This window comes from Anser cygnoides, chromosome 2 (genome assembly GCF_040182565.1).
Source record: "Anser cygnoides isolate HZ-2024a breed goose chromosome 2, Taihu_goose_T2T_genome, whole genome shotgun sequence".
Lineage (NCBI taxonomy): Eukaryota > Metazoa > Chordata > Aves > Anseriformes > Anatidae > Anser > Anser cygnoides.
Window position 1 is genome coordinate 128,615,701 of NC_089874.1, and position 15,496 is coordinate 128,631,196.

General features: G+C 37.6%; 1 protein-coding gene across 8 annotated transcripts in view; it reads right to left on the reverse strand.

Annotated features, from left to right (window-relative positions):
- Nucleotides 1–270: 270 nt before the first annotated feature.
- The window catches only part of NCOA2 (nuclear receptor coactivator 2), a 202,746-nt gene continuing 187,520 nt past the window's right edge, over nt 271–15,496 (reverse strand). For all 8 annotated transcript variants that reach the window (XM_013172477.3, XM_048077045.2, XM_048077042.2 and 5 more), the window contains 3 exons: nt 13,838–14,036; nt 8,899–8,988; nt 271–4,083 (listed from right to left, as the gene is read on the reverse strand). In XM_013172477.3, the coding sequence (XP_013027931.2) occupies nt 4,072–4,083; nt 8,899–8,988; nt 13,838–14,036 (301 nt within the window). In that variant the 3' untranslated portion in view covers nt 271–4,071. The remainder of the gene's footprint in view (nt 4,084–8,898; nt 8,989–13,837; nt 14,037–15,496) is intronic.

The following is a 15,496-nucleotide window of genomic DNA, read 5'->3' on the forward strand; positions in this document are numbered from 1 at the left end:
TGCTGTGATATAAAAAAGTACTCATCATGCATGGTTTTCCCATTAAGCTACATGATAAACATTTTCAACAAATATAGAACTATTTAAAAAAAAAAAAAGAAAAAAAGATTTCTGACTTGCAACTAGTTGGAATATATAACATTAAATAGAGAAAGCTTCCTGTCTTTTTAAAAACAGCAGATTCATCTATCCTCTACTACTTTTGCATTACTTCCTACACACTTCTATGAATAAAAGAAGACACAACAGAAACACGTTGAAATCTCTAAAGCCATGTAAAACCCGAAGGCATTAAAATTTATTAAATGATGCAATAACAACAGAATTCTTTATTTACAATAGCATTATTTAACATCAAATAAGCAAATAGCATCAGCAAAGCAATATTAACTTGCATAAATGTATTTAAAATTTCTCTGAATATATCTACCTTTGCATAAACTGCTCACACTAGAAATACAAACATCAATGCAGGTGAACAAAGTGATGTTCAGAGTCAACTCCATTTTGAAAATAAATCACAACCTGAAACACTGTAAGCTTTCTCCTGAAGAACCATAGTTTATATATTGCTTAATTTTACCCTTGTATAATCTTTTCATATACACACATCTCAGATGCAACTTCATGATGAACTGTACAAATAAAACCCACAAATGACATAAAGGGAAAAATTAAATGACAGTAAATGTTTGAAGAAACGTGTCCATCATCTCTACTGAACAACATAAAGATTAAGTGATGATGCACTTATTCCAAAATTGTACACAATTCACTATACAAATATAATACATCAGACAGCTATGTAGGAATATACAAGACTTAAAAACAGATCTAAGGCATTATGCTAGATTTTAGCATTTTGAGGTTCTTGCACATAGCTTTTACCTGTAGTAAGAAACTTAAAAGATTTTGTTTTAGTCTACAAAGAAACACCAGGGAGAAAATTCTAATTAAAATCAAAGCCACTACAGTAAATTTTCTTTTGTGCAGAGAATGCTTTTGCTCTTAGGCAGCATACTACCATACAAATACTAGAAAACTTTTAAATTCACACCAACAATTAATGGCTTAAGTTGCATTTCAAAACTGATTGTGTATCTTTGGGTTCTGCAAGTGGAGCTGTGCCACCCATTTCATCTGTTAAGCCCATATGAATTTCATTTTTAAACAAAGATTAAAAAATGTATTGTATAAACTGCAAAAACATTGCTTTTAATTAATACAGGCCCAAAAGGATACCGGTGTGGGACAATATTTTAAAGATTGAGTACAAATTAATTCATTGTAGCAAAACAGCTCACTTCACTTTTTCAACTTACCACATTACATGAACACTTAACCAGGTCATATGACCATGTATATATGCTTATTTTTCACATTATGCGCCTTTCACATTTAGTAATGTAAGTAGAACACTGATTACTTGTTCTGTTAAACATAATCCGAGTACTTTCTCCGACAAATTTACTGTATACAGGATGAAAAATACTGATAATGAAGGGAATTGATTTGGCTTTTTGTTTCTATAGTGATCAATATGATCAGAAGATTCCTTCACTCACATTTCTTTTTCGTTAGTCAGACGACAACTGAAGTCACAATGAACCTAAACTGAGCCAAAGTGATAGGTACAATCTCCTTTCTTCCAAAATGGCAATGGATGATGGAATATCATAATCACTGTGGATGGTAAGGGTTTGCAGGTCTGTCATGAACCAGGACAAATTTAGACTTGTCCACTGTGAAAAAGAATAATCTATTTGAAGAGGTTATGGTCAAGAACAGAAAAAGAAAATTATACAAACAGAATTATTTTAAAACTCATTTACAATTTGCGTTGCATGAAGTTAATTCCTTCAAATTTATACAATTCTTATATAAATAATTTTTTGTCAGATATATAACACAAGTTTAATGCAAATGTCATTGTAATAATGAGGCTGTGGAGCCCAGGGCTGATAGGTTTTTTTTTTGTTTTCCATCAGCACATAAAAGGATGGCTCAGCTGACTAAACAGTCTTTCTGAGTTTGATAGCAAAACAGTGATGGCTGAAAAGTGTTGTTTCCCCAGAATTGTGGCTCAGCCCTCCTTAGAAACCAACAGCACTGTGTATTTCCTTGACTTTCATCAAGGAAATAGATGCCTTTCATAGAAACAACTTATTTCATACCACCTTTATCATATTTCCCCCAGCCTTAATATAGAATAATTGGTATTTTCACTCCCACCTGAAAAACAAAACAAATTAAATGGCAACAGAACAAACCTTACACTCCCAAAGGCATGGCTGACGAGACATTATAAAATGCATTGCATTTTACATGACATCAAAAAATTTGTGTTCAGGTTAGAAAGTTTCTGATTTAGGGGTTAGAGGAAAGAAAACAGAGGTCAAAAACATCAATTTCTTAATATTTCAAGTCCTCAGAAACTGATGTCTACTTAGTAAAAGATTATTCCAACCACAGTGGGCAAGAAAAAAAACACACCCTAACAGTGGCCTGCTTAGTAACAGTTAGTTTTTCTAAGACTTGTTACGAAAGAATATAAACATACAAAAATCAAGAATTGGTTCCTACAGTGGCTGCATATAATATATGTTAGATAAATGACATTATGAGCAGAATCACAAGGTTTAGAAAATGAGAAGTCTCAAGCCTACAAATTAGGTCTAATCAAGGCATTGTGATCCTTTACAAAACACTTTTCCAGGAGACACACACGGCTAAGAAGATATCTAATTTAATACTGAAGTACCTCATTTGGAATCAACTTCACAACATGTATATCTCACAAAAATTATACAAGTAAAACACTTAAGTTTTCAACTTAAATTATTGCTTGTTTACATATAAACTGGATTTTATGTACCTTACAAAACGTCCTTATAGTCCACACTGCTTTAAAATAATCAGAAACACACGATAGTGGTGAAGTCTGTAGTGATATCTGCTATTGGTATTACATGAATCGTTATTCTCCCAGCTAAGGGGATGGGAACCAGTAATTATCATGCCTTTAAAGCAGGTATCTTTAGCTCTTTGATATTATGCACCAATTCTGCCACTACCATAATCAGTACATGCATTATCATTGAACATTGCTGTTCAGCAACCGTAACTTGATGTCCAGACTGCTGGAAACACACCTAGGGAAATAAAGGGGTAACATGTTTTTTTATTCTGTTAGAAGAGGAAGATGACAGAAGGAGAGCCAGATAAAAAACACGATTAACTGACTGTTAGGAATTAAATTAAATAAGAACGTAACAAACTTGATTTTTTTTTTTGGATTCATGACTTTGCATTATAAATGTTACCAAAAGAAAAACAAAAAACAAAAATCAAAACCACCAACCAAAGCACCCCTTATAAACATGGAAACTATCCTCTCAGGGGATAGTTCTCATCTCTTTTACAATGTTAATCCCATTCAAAATTGGTCTGTGTAGTTTGCTACATCGGTTCATCTTCTCTGACTTGCCGGAGTGGAACGGGCTCGTTAGAGGTCTACGTGTACCAGACGCCGCTTCTAAACCCTCCTCACTCATACTCGTCGCCCCAAAATGCAGGCCTTAGTCTAAAACACCAGTTTTCAGACGGAACTGAATCCTTTGCACCAGACTGAGTAGTAAGCCAGGGAAAACAAAGCCAAAAACCAAGGTCTAGAACTAAACAGAAACAGAACAAGAGCATGGTTGTTTTTTTTTTTTTTTTTCCTTAAATACGTACATTTAAATACATTCAATCTGACATGGTTTATGAAAGTTGCCTGTCAACATTTACTTCGCAGGAGAGATCTAAGTTGCACTAAGGTGAATGCAGTGAACAGACTGAGCGAGTGTCTGTACGCTAGCTTCAGACTGTCGAAGAAGAAAGAGGCTGCTCCTCCGGCGACGACCGCCCGAGGCCCCGCGGCGAGGCAGGGCTGCGGCCCACCGGCAGCGGGGAGCCAGGACGGCGGCTTCGCTGGGTCACGACAAACGGATGCAGCTCTTCCAACCGGGAAGGGGTCGGGGCCGTACGCCCGGTCAGCTGAAGAAAGGAGCAACCACAGCACCCTCAGGGTCAGCAATATTTCTGCCAAAAACGGAGAGTGGGGAAAGGTGAGTGAGTTCTTCCCCTCCTGGTTAGTGAAGAAACAGGTGAAGGAGAGCTGGGTGCTGTTCTGCGGCACACAACCTCCCTCCACAACATGCAGGACAGGCTGCAACATGGACACTTCTCTTCACCATCGCTTAATTTCTTATTTCTTTCCATTTTTTGCAGGTACTGTAACAACCCAGGGCCATCTACCACTTGTAGACTCTAGGTAAAGGCACAGCAATACGGTTTTAGAGAAGTCTCATACCTGGCGTGTCTACAAAATTTCTCTGTGTTACTGCTGTACACTCTCAAAGGAAACAACTGTCTTGCTTCACTTTCCCCTCCAAAAAACATAATAGAAAAAGGGAATAAGGAAGTTAAAAAAAACAAACCTTCAACTACCAATCCCTAGGGATGCTCTTTACTTCACATTTATTACAGTGTCCTTACACAAATAGAGTTTAAGCTGTTTTCAGTTGAGTTGATTATCTTGTACTTTCTTATTTAAAAATAAAAATAAAAATAAAGCCTCAGGATGTGGTTTTCACAGTTGTTTTAAGGCTGTTTCTTCCAGTGACTGCAGTCTGTGCCTCTCTGCAAACTCCTGCTCCCATGTGGCTTTGTGGTCAGTCAGGTCAGAGAGCCAATCCAACTGGAAACCACTTCTTTTCTCCCTAGAGGCTGTTTTTGACTTGTATTCAGAGGCTCCTGCTGTGTAGGAGGACGGACTCACTGCACTGGCAGCTTCCTCACCACTCCATGTGCATGCCACTAGCCCAATCTTCTGGAAGGTGTCCAGGCAATCCTTTGGACTTCACCACCTTTTTCTTTGCAATCACAGAAGGGCTAGAAATGCGCCTTCACTGTCAAATTAAGCCAGCGTTGGAAAACATCCCACCATTCAGGAAAGCAAGGTGCTAGGCTTTGTACATTTACTCCTCCCAGCCTGGCTGGAGCAGCCGGAGCTCTCTGGGGTGGCCGTTCCTGAGCCCGATCTGCCAGCTAACGCATGAGTCCTGCTCCTGCTCCTCCTAACTTCGTCAGGGGACACGGACACCACACTTCCTCCCCTCAAACCCTGATTAACGTGAATGAGCCAAACTTTGGCTCCTCTTTTTGATATGTTGAGAGGCAGTTTGGGACCCTGCTAGTGCTTTCTGATCACAAAGTGCAGAACAGAAGAGAAAAATCAAAATTATTTCCAGAGTGCACATTGAGCAAATATTACCTCTACAGAGATTCTAAATAAATGCTTCCACTATACAGTGATCTGAATAAAATTTGCACACTCTAAATTTTTTAAAGGTCTATTTTGTAGGTGATAAGATATATAAAAGGAAGGAATAATACAAAGAAGGCACAAATGTACCTCTAGGAAAAACTTTTTTTCCTTTTTATTTAGATATAACAAAACCAAAGAGGACTTTAAATAATTTTGTCAAATTATTATTTCCAGGCGGATAAGGAATAGAGGAAAAATTGCTCAGAAACCCTTCCATGACTGATTTATGTAACTTTAACAATTAAAAAAAAAAAGAAGAAGAAGATAAAACAACCGTTTGTAAAATTTTATAAAGAAGCAATCTGAAAAGCTCAGAGATCACTGTCTATAAGATTACTGGCATACTGCATTAAGTTAAGATGAATGTCTGTCAAAAACTTCAGATACAAACAGTATTCACCAGATATTCACTTCTAAATAGGAACAGGTTCAAATTTTTCTTTTACCACATTAAATTATTAAAAAAAGTTTATTTCAATAATCATGTAATAATAACATTGTAAATGTTCCAGTTGCAACTATAGTCAGCTCTGTACGTGAAGTGTACTTTGTGCTTTGAAAGAGACAGAAAATTCTGTCTTCTAGTTACACTAAAAACATATTCTCTGTTAAATATTAGTATCATCTTTGTATATCCTAAAAGCTTTACAAATTTCATCTGTAACATATTAAAACAAACTGAGATAGTATTAGGCAAACAAATTAGAATAGTAAATGTAGAAATTTGACAACTATAGTTGCACAGATTTCAGCAATAGCATGTTAGTTCCTGGTTACTCAGCTCTAAACAGAGCCAATTCCTTTAAATTACAGTTGCTGATATCAAATTTATGAAACAATGAAAAAGAATCTCCCAAATTTGTGTAATGATTTTCTCATTTTCTCATTTTTCAAATGAATTTCTCATCTTTTTTATGTTTATACTACAACTGCCAAGGAAGGAAGCACTTTAACCATCCTTTCAGCTTTCTAATTACACAGCTTGTGCTTTTTTTTTTTTTAAAGTATCTTACATAGGAGCAATTTATAGCACAGATGCACAAAAGTAGTCTCGACCTCTAAATTCAAAGTTCTGTAAAAGATATTTATAGTGCATATGAAACATTATTCATTTATATTTTTCTTGACAGTCAGAACTACATTAGTAGAATAAAACTCAGTGCCATCAGATGTACCCTTACAAAATAATTTAAGAAGTTGATTTTCTCCAGGTGAGACAAAACTGCTGTCATGTCTGGCCACTGTCCATTTCACTGTCAAGGCACTGACTCCGTTATTTTAATTTTAACCACTTCAGTGTCTCGTCTGAACTCCTGCCACTTGTTTCCTTCCACCCGCACTTCAAACCATCTTCCCCGACTTTTTTCCACCCTCTTTTGTACCTCTCCAGATATTTTCTGTCACATCCACTCTCTCTTCAGTCTCTTTTAAAACATTCTTTAGAATTTGCTTCATGTTTCCTCTTTAGCTTTCTTCCCCCTCAACAATTGTCTTCTCCTTTGTTTCCTCAGTGGTACCCTGAATTTTGTTCTCTGACAGCCTGGCTTCTCTTAATGCACAAAGTTTAACATTAGGCAATGTACTGGTGAGGCAATGTACTGGTTAGGGAAATTAAGAACATAACTCCTCAGTATATGATAGCTTCCACTAAGGCAGAACACATTACATCTGTTTGTTAATTACCAAAGTGACCCTGAAACTGCTGCAGAAAGGATTGTCTGTGCACAGATCCTCCATCCCAGAGACAGCCCCTTCTCATGTGAACCAAGGTGTGTCAAGAAGCGGCCTCTGGGAAGTTTCGAACACGTGTGCAAAAAGAGATAGATACAATCAAATACACTACAAATGGCTACTTCTTACTCAGTACTTTGACCTCCTTCATTTTTATTAATCTTAACATATTTGCAGTTAATGAATGATTGTTTTGCTTTACTCTATTATTCATTTTTCCCCCTAATAGTTGAAAACATTAAATTTTGCTTTTTTATTCAACATAAGGGGAAAAATTGTTTACTTAATTCCATCTTTCTGATTCCAGCACTGCTTATTAGAAGATGACAGGAAATAACAATGTAAAGGATGGACTTAAAGCAGGTTTTAAAATGACTTCTGTAGAAATAATAGGATAGATCTGCCACATTGTTTTTGAGGATAACATTTTGCATAGAATGTGGCAGACAGCAGTATAAAAAATAAAAGCAATTTTCCTTATGGTTCTTCTTGTTCAGATCTTTGCTTCTTGCTGCTGATAACCAGCTATTACTCTCCAGTCATTTCCCTTTTATTATCCTATCCGAATCAACTTTGAATAGAAGTTTCCCAACAGGAGAAAAAGGAGAGAATAAATAGATCAGGGCTCCCAGATTAAATATTTGCACAGCACTGTGCACCAAGGATTTCAGGAAATGGACACATTGAAATCAGTGTGTTTTAAAGCCTTACTATCACTTCCCTGAAATGAAGGAGCAGCTGGGGGAGAGGAGCAGGAGCAAGAGGCAGCAGCAAGGGAGCAGCAGCCACTAGATGGTGCTTCCCCCCATGCCCACACTGCTCAGCCCCAAATCCTGCCAGCACTCAGCCGTCTGCTTTGCTGGCACAGGCTCTTCATCCCAAGAATGATATGTATATTATTTTCCAGTGCACAGGTTTCTATGTGAGGCTGCCTCACTGTATAGAAAGGTCATCTTCTTATGTTTGGATGGGTTTGCACAGCTGCAATGCTTGGATCACGCAGGAAAAATATTGTACTCTAGTTTCAAATCACTTCAGGTCTCAAAATACCGTGTTTGTCACCAAAAAAAAAATCAAAATCAGCGAAGGTTATTTCCATTAAACAACAAACAAAAAACTTCAACTGAGGAGGGGTACATAAAGAACACCTTGTTTACTTGGCCACCTGCCAAGAACTCTACAAGGTCTGTCCTTTAATACTCTTACTGTCTGGAATAAGAAACACTTTTGACCTGAGCAAAAGCTAATTACACTATTAGCTGGAGATTTGTGTGAAAATTAGTTCTGTATCGCCACTCTTCTCAGAACAAGCAGTGTATAGAAAGTAATAAATTAAATAATTCATAAATTTTTTGCCCTAAGTATAAAGCAACGAGAAGTGGAAAAATACTTAGGCAGGATGAAACATGAAATGGGTTAAACATGCAGCAGTGCAAATATAAATCAACAGTAAGTCTCTCCCATCATCAGCAAATAGTCATGTAATTGCTCTGTAAAAAGCAAATATAATTATAAATAAAAGTCTACTGAACGTGACTGTCTGTTAATTCAATAAAGTATTCTGTTAGTGTAAATATATTCTGTATTATTCACTTCAATTCTGCTAGTGGGATCTAAACAAGAACTTAGTATAGATGCCACCTAAAGATGAATTCAAAAAATTAATTGCAAAATACTTTATTACTAGCACCCTGGGTACTTTTAACTTTCTAAGTAAAAAGATACTGTATCCATTCCTGACCACAGTATATTCATAGACCAGCAGCCTCTGTATGCCTCCCTATGTCATCTCTTACCCGTGTTGCATCTCCGTCCTGCTTTATCATATCCATTCCAGGCAGCTGGTTTGGAAATAGATTGCCTCCCCTCATAGCAGGATCATTAACCTATCGGTAACAAGATATTAAAGAGAATGAATTAAAAATGATGTTGGGAAAAGTAGTGGAAGTTAAAGCACTATAAACCACTAAGCTACTTGCATATACCACATTTGAAATGACACAGTCATCAGGAAAGCAGCTATATGGCTGAGCACCCTTCTTGTACAGCATGTTTGATTTATATTATTCTGCTTTACAGTCAACAAACAAAGATTTAATTCCTGATACTATGACCCCTGTGCATATTTAACAAAACAGGCTCCATAAATTAGGTCAGTATTGTTGTAAGAGGACTTGCCTGCTATGAAAGTCTTGAAAGCAGAAACATGTAAACACCTTCCTAACCTCAATGACACACAGCTTTTCTGCTTTTGCAAACCACTATGCAACTTTTCAAAGGCTGATGAGATAATATGCAGGCTGAACTGTATCGACTATTGATTTATTGTTAATGACTCTTTTTTTTTTTTTTTCTCAAAAGCAATGAGAGGAAGATCTCATTAAACAGGAAAATCTGCAGCTCCATCCCTTTCTAAGTGGACGGTCTCAAAATTTTTCTGAATGTAGCCGTAGGAAAGTATCCGCACAACCAAAGGGTCTGTCATGCTTAGTTATGTGGAAAGAGCGGCTTGCCAAATGTACAACATTGCTGTCTTAATCAAAGGATTAATCTTATCACGTAGGACCTGATGTAAAACACAAAACACAGCCCTTCAGCAAGGGACTGAAGTATTATAAAATCCTTCCCTTTTAAGTTTTACAGGGAAAAAAAAAATCTCCCTAGAGAGTCTTGGCTAACTCAGTTCTCTTTCTTATTTCCCTCAGACTAGGTGTGTGTGATAATAGTGAAGACAGTCCCCTCTAGAATTTGCTGGAAGGAAAAAGCTGTTTTGTGTCACCTGCCCTTTAGGAGATCTTGGTTGCCAAGGAGAGGAGGTTCTGCCACTGCACTACCTCGCTTCAGCTACAGCAACCTGCTGCAGCAGGGGGAGAAGACTGCCTTGAGTTTACCACACCAAAGTCCTCTTGTTTCAGGTCTTCTTGACTGTTATTTCTGTTGCTACTCCCTGATTTTGCAGAGTTGCAAAGTTAAATGCAATAGCATGGCTACAAAGACAGTTTCAGCATGCTGCCAGAGACAAGACTGTGCGGTTCAACAGGAAAGGTTAAAAACTTAAACATTTTTGCCATGGAAATTTCAACTCTAAAGACATTGATTGCTGAAGCACTGCAAGTTTCCTAGTGATTCTTTCCACTTAAAGCAGATGCAGACTTTTTTTTTTTTTAATATTGAATCTGAAAATTTAGATCAGAAAGGATGAGAACCACACTATTTTGATGTGAAAGAAAGAAAGCAAACAGTGTCACAGCTTTATCTACATGCATTTGACGAAGCAAAAGAATCCATGTTGTAAAAGTATATTCTGCTACAGATAACATTCATTGGAATGCACAGGCCCAAATGCCTTTTCTATTTTGTTCAGTAGATAAAGGAAGAGAGAGAAAAAAAAGGCAAAAATACGAAATTGTATTTTAGTGAATCAAAAGCAGTTTGGGAACAAAAAGAAGAGTGCATGATTTGCATCGTGGCAGAGTTAGGAGAGCCACGGACAAGGAAGATGTCTCCCGGCTGCACACTGCAAGAGCAATAACGGCATCAGTGAAGTTCCAATCACTGAATCTCTTTGCAGTGATGATGCAAGAATCCTGACTTGCACAGTAGCAGATGCAAAGAAAATCTCCTGGTTTGCCACATGAAGACATTTGCTTCAGAAGTCCTTGAAACATAAAATATCCCACATGAACTCTTCTGTGGGCAATAACAATTCAATCAGAAAAATAAGAAAAAAGGACAAAGAAATTGATGAGTTCTTATAATTTTCCATGGGCAAGTGGTGTTATTATATATGAAATCTGACTAAAACAAGGCAGGACATGTATTACAACCCCTTTGAATGTAAACACATTACTACGGCTGCCTGCTAATAAAGTAGAATTATTAACAAGATGAATTAGAAGTTTTCTTCCCCTCTACAGCTCCCTTCATCCAGTATGCTGAAGAAAATCAAAATACTAACTCTCAGTAAATGCTATGATAATTTTGACCTCAGCATTACTGCACCTATGCAGATTAATAAACATCTCTTCTGAGTGGGCATCCAGATAGTGGTTTATTTCATATTCTGAAAGTTTCCTCTCTTGCACAGACTTCAAAATGCTTCTCTGACAGTCCAGTAAATCAGTCAGCAGAATTAAAGAAAATACAGTCATTCCGAAAATCACCAGTTACGAGCAAATTTTAGCACAGCCTAGGTAAACTGCTAAATACAGATGCCAAATTGTATAACACTATGTCCTTAAAACAGGAAAAAAAAACTATAAATTGTTAATATATTTATTTATCCCCATCTCTCAGAAAGGAAAATGTGAAGCAGCACGGCAAACATTCCTGGGGACTAAACAGTAGTGTCTTGTGGCCCAGAAATGGCCCCTCAGCTGCCAGCTGGCCAAATCTGACCTAGATGAAACAAAAACATTAAAAATTTGCTAGCAGTTTGCAGATGACACAGTGCTGGGGTGGTAAATCAGGAGGAAAACAGGTTACTCTTACAGAATGAGCCACTGTACCTTGGATAAATAGACTCAATTTAACAAATGCATCTGAATGTATGCAAAAGGAGCGGAATATGTTTGGGTACAAAGAACGCAGGTTTTATTTGTGTGGCACTGAGAAGAATATGGGTATCATCCTATGGGTTTCAGTATGAGCCCACCAGTGCGACAGTGTCACAAACAGAGCCAAGGCAAATCCTCTTGAAAGAGAAATTACAAGCAAAATTTAACTCTCTAGACAGCTTTTGTGAAATCACTGTGCCCCGTTACTCTGTGCATACTTCTAGAACAATAATGGAGTTTAAAGTAGATTCACAACAGGGACCAAAGGGCTGAAAAACAAATATTGAGATGAATAAAGAAACTCAACCTATTCGGTTTACTGGAAGTTAGGTAAATGCTATCTTGAAACAAGATCTATTAGTTTAACAGGAAGGAAAAGCAGTGCAACAACTGTGCCAGTGGAAACAGTAGTCTGCATGGAAGTCTGAGATAAAATCAGATCTCTTTTTATAATGTATGTGTCTTAGTTCAGGTTCCTGGGGGAAACTGTGTAGCATGTGCATGCTGAGAAATCAGACTGGGCTGTCACCTTCCAATCCCTACTCTCTCTCTCTCTTTTTTTTTTTTACTATTGTTTTGCTACATTAACATGTTTAACAGTATGTACTTGGAAACTACTACTACTACTAAATAAGTTTGCTGTAGCTGGGAGCTTAGCAACTGGAAATATCAGAGAAGGTGACAGATTTGGCAGTATCAGAATTACTTCAGGTCACCAGTACGCAGCAGCTGTAAAAGACAAATGTGATCTGGGGCTATATCTGTCAGCGTATTCCAAAAGAAATGGGGAAGAACTAGTGTTATGCACATGGCACTGGTGTTTAGGAAACAGTGATTCAAACAGGAACAGGTGCAGAAAAGGAAAAGGAATGCAAAGACTACAAGAAAAGACTGAAACAGCTTGTTTAACTTACCAGAAAACAAAACAACAACAAAAAACAAAGAAACCCAAAAGAAAGCAAAATGAAACAAAACTAAATCCCTGCCCATGGCAGTGGGGTTGGAACTAGATGATCTTAAAGGTCCCTTCCAACCAGAGCCATTCTATGATTCTATCATAAAACAGCAACAAAAAGTCATGTTGACAGAATGGCTCTATTTAAAATACAGAAAAAGAGGAAAGAAAAAAATATTTAAACTAAAGGACTATATTGGAAAAGTAAATAGCCTGCTACCAAATTTAGGCTAGAAAAAAGACATTTATTAACAAGTAAATCATATGTCTGTCTTTAAACTCTAATTTTATAATCTCAAAAAAAAAAAAAAAAAAAAAAAAAAAGATTTGCAATACTGTCAACCATAGCAGCAGAAACTGCCTGAAGACACAAGCAGCACTTTCCTGCCAATATTTCTTAGAAAGGTCCATAATTTGAAGTCTGTGCGTTAAATGTACCAAAGTTCAGCTCTCAAACAAACATACAAACCTGTTAATTAAGAGAACCTGTTTGTTAGATATTTTAATGCACTGAGTGATTTTAATGATGAGTCAATAAATGGAAATGTTATTTTCCTTTATCAGATGCTCTCTAATTAGCAGTCTCAAATGCAAACAAGTGTGTAAACCTCTTCTCAGCAGAAAAGAACAGGTTACTTACTTATTGATTTAGCAATCTATTTTATATGCCCTACTTTATGAAAACTGTGGACCTGGGGCTTGCAAAGGTGCCAGCTTGAGAGTTCTTGAAGTTGACTGCCTGGGATCTGATACTACAAGGGCAGTGGCAGTAGAAGCATTTTCCACACTGCCCATGCCAGCATATTTCACTCTCACCTCTAGGAAATGGCTGCCTGCCATTCAGTCCTAGCCTCCGCTGCTGAAAACACTACCACAGACACTGGTGACCAACAGCTGTGTTGTGGAAACTTACCTACTGAGAACAGGAGCTAGATCGGCACGCATTTTCCACCGAAGTCCAGGAGCAACTACACCTGCTAGCTACAGTGGTGCTAGGTCAAAATGGGAAGTGTAGTTGCAAATGGTGTTCTCTACCTAATTAATCACTGGTTATCTGAGTGCAGAGCTAAAAACAAAGCCTTTTAAACACAAACATTTCTTAAAAAATCTAGTAGAAGAAACATAATGGCTTACAGCAGTTACAGCCCAACACGGCGGACCTGAAAAACTACTGAAAGTCGAAGAAAATCCTCTAGCTGTCATCTCAAGTCCTTAAATTCTCACCTGCTCAGGACCCATGGAGGACAACCCTGATGTAGGCACAGAGGTCGCTGAGGTCATGCTGATCTGCCCTGTCATCTGGTTCATGTTGTTCATACCACTTGTGTTGGTTGCCATGGATACACTGATGTTCATGTTATTATTGTACATGCTGGTGCTTGCTTGCTGCCCAAAATGTGGTGGGGACTGTTGTGAAAACATGCTATAGCAAGGAATGGAAAAAGCAATGTGTCAGACTCAGAATGCTGAAGCCACTAGGAAACTACTCTCTTTTTAATATATTTTAAGCTAGAACTTGTACATATTGTTGTTTATGCCAACTTCAAAAGAAAGACTAGTTTTCAGCTACATCAGTGTCTAAGGAATAGATTTTCAAAATTTCAGGTCCCATGTCTGTGCACAAAAATGCATGCCTTTGCGTGTGAAACTATGGCAGAGTACAAATCTGTTATGCGTGTGCAATAACAGCCAATTAGCCGCCTAAATATGTCTTCATTTATATTTTAAATATGTTTGGGAAAGTAATTTTTGGAGGGAAAAGAAAACACCTTTTTTCCCCTCATCATTATCAAAGCACAGGACTGTTAGGTTGGTAGTGGATCTGATCTAATAAGCTTTCTTTTTGCAAAAGAGGCCATTTGTACATCTGAATACCAGATTTGCACTTACAATTATGGCAAGCGGGCTCACAAATATAGACATGCAGCTGTGCAGAAATTTATTTACTAAATCTTAGCATCAGGTTTTGAAAATGTGACACTGTAAGAAACAACATAAAGTCTAAGACAATTGCCCTCTATGTTCCTTTAAGGCCATTTCAGAACAGCGTAAGAAAAGGTAACTGGAAAATCTCATCCCAGATTTTATTCAAAGGCAAGTATTTTCTGGATAGCATCTTCCTTCCAGTTATATTAAAAGTCATATGACGGGGTTTTTATATTTCCTAAAACACACTCCATTATTTACACATCAGTCTTTTCCACTTTTTAAACATACCTCAACAGTCAATGAAGGAATTATTACTGAAGATGTGTCTGTTTAGAGGATTTGCATTAGAGACTGAAATACTGCGGAAGGACTGTTGCATGTCAGAGGGTACACAGCAGCCGTCTCTAAATCTGCAGCTGACTTTTACTCTTCTGTGAAGCGCTGCTCCCCCAGATGAGGAAATCTTTTCAAGGTTAACTCTCAGCCATGCACTTGGGTACTCCATTATGTTATTGCTGTGCACTGCCCATTGTGAGACTTTCTTTACAGAGGAATGCAACTGCATTCCGGGCTCAGGACCAAACTCTGAAAATCTCACAATCCTCTTGCTTCCATTCCATCTCTTTCCAGGCCACCTAACCCCATTTTTAAGTTGTTATCTGGATGGCTGAAACAGTACACTACAGATCATTGTGAATACTCAGTGGCTTGTGTAAACACATTTGACATGTTCTCCACTGTAGAGCTGCAGTTTAGCAAACCAACCATTAGTCTACCAAGCTGCCCTTGCTGTGGTTTCAGTAGAAGCTCTGGCAGCGGTAGCTATGCCTCCTGCAGATGCTTCACTAAGACAGTGAATAAGAGGCATGGACAAGGACTAGTATGAGGGAGAAATTGGTTGCTTTAAGAGGAACTTTACTTGGATCAGCCTCATCACAGAAATACTGTTTTTCT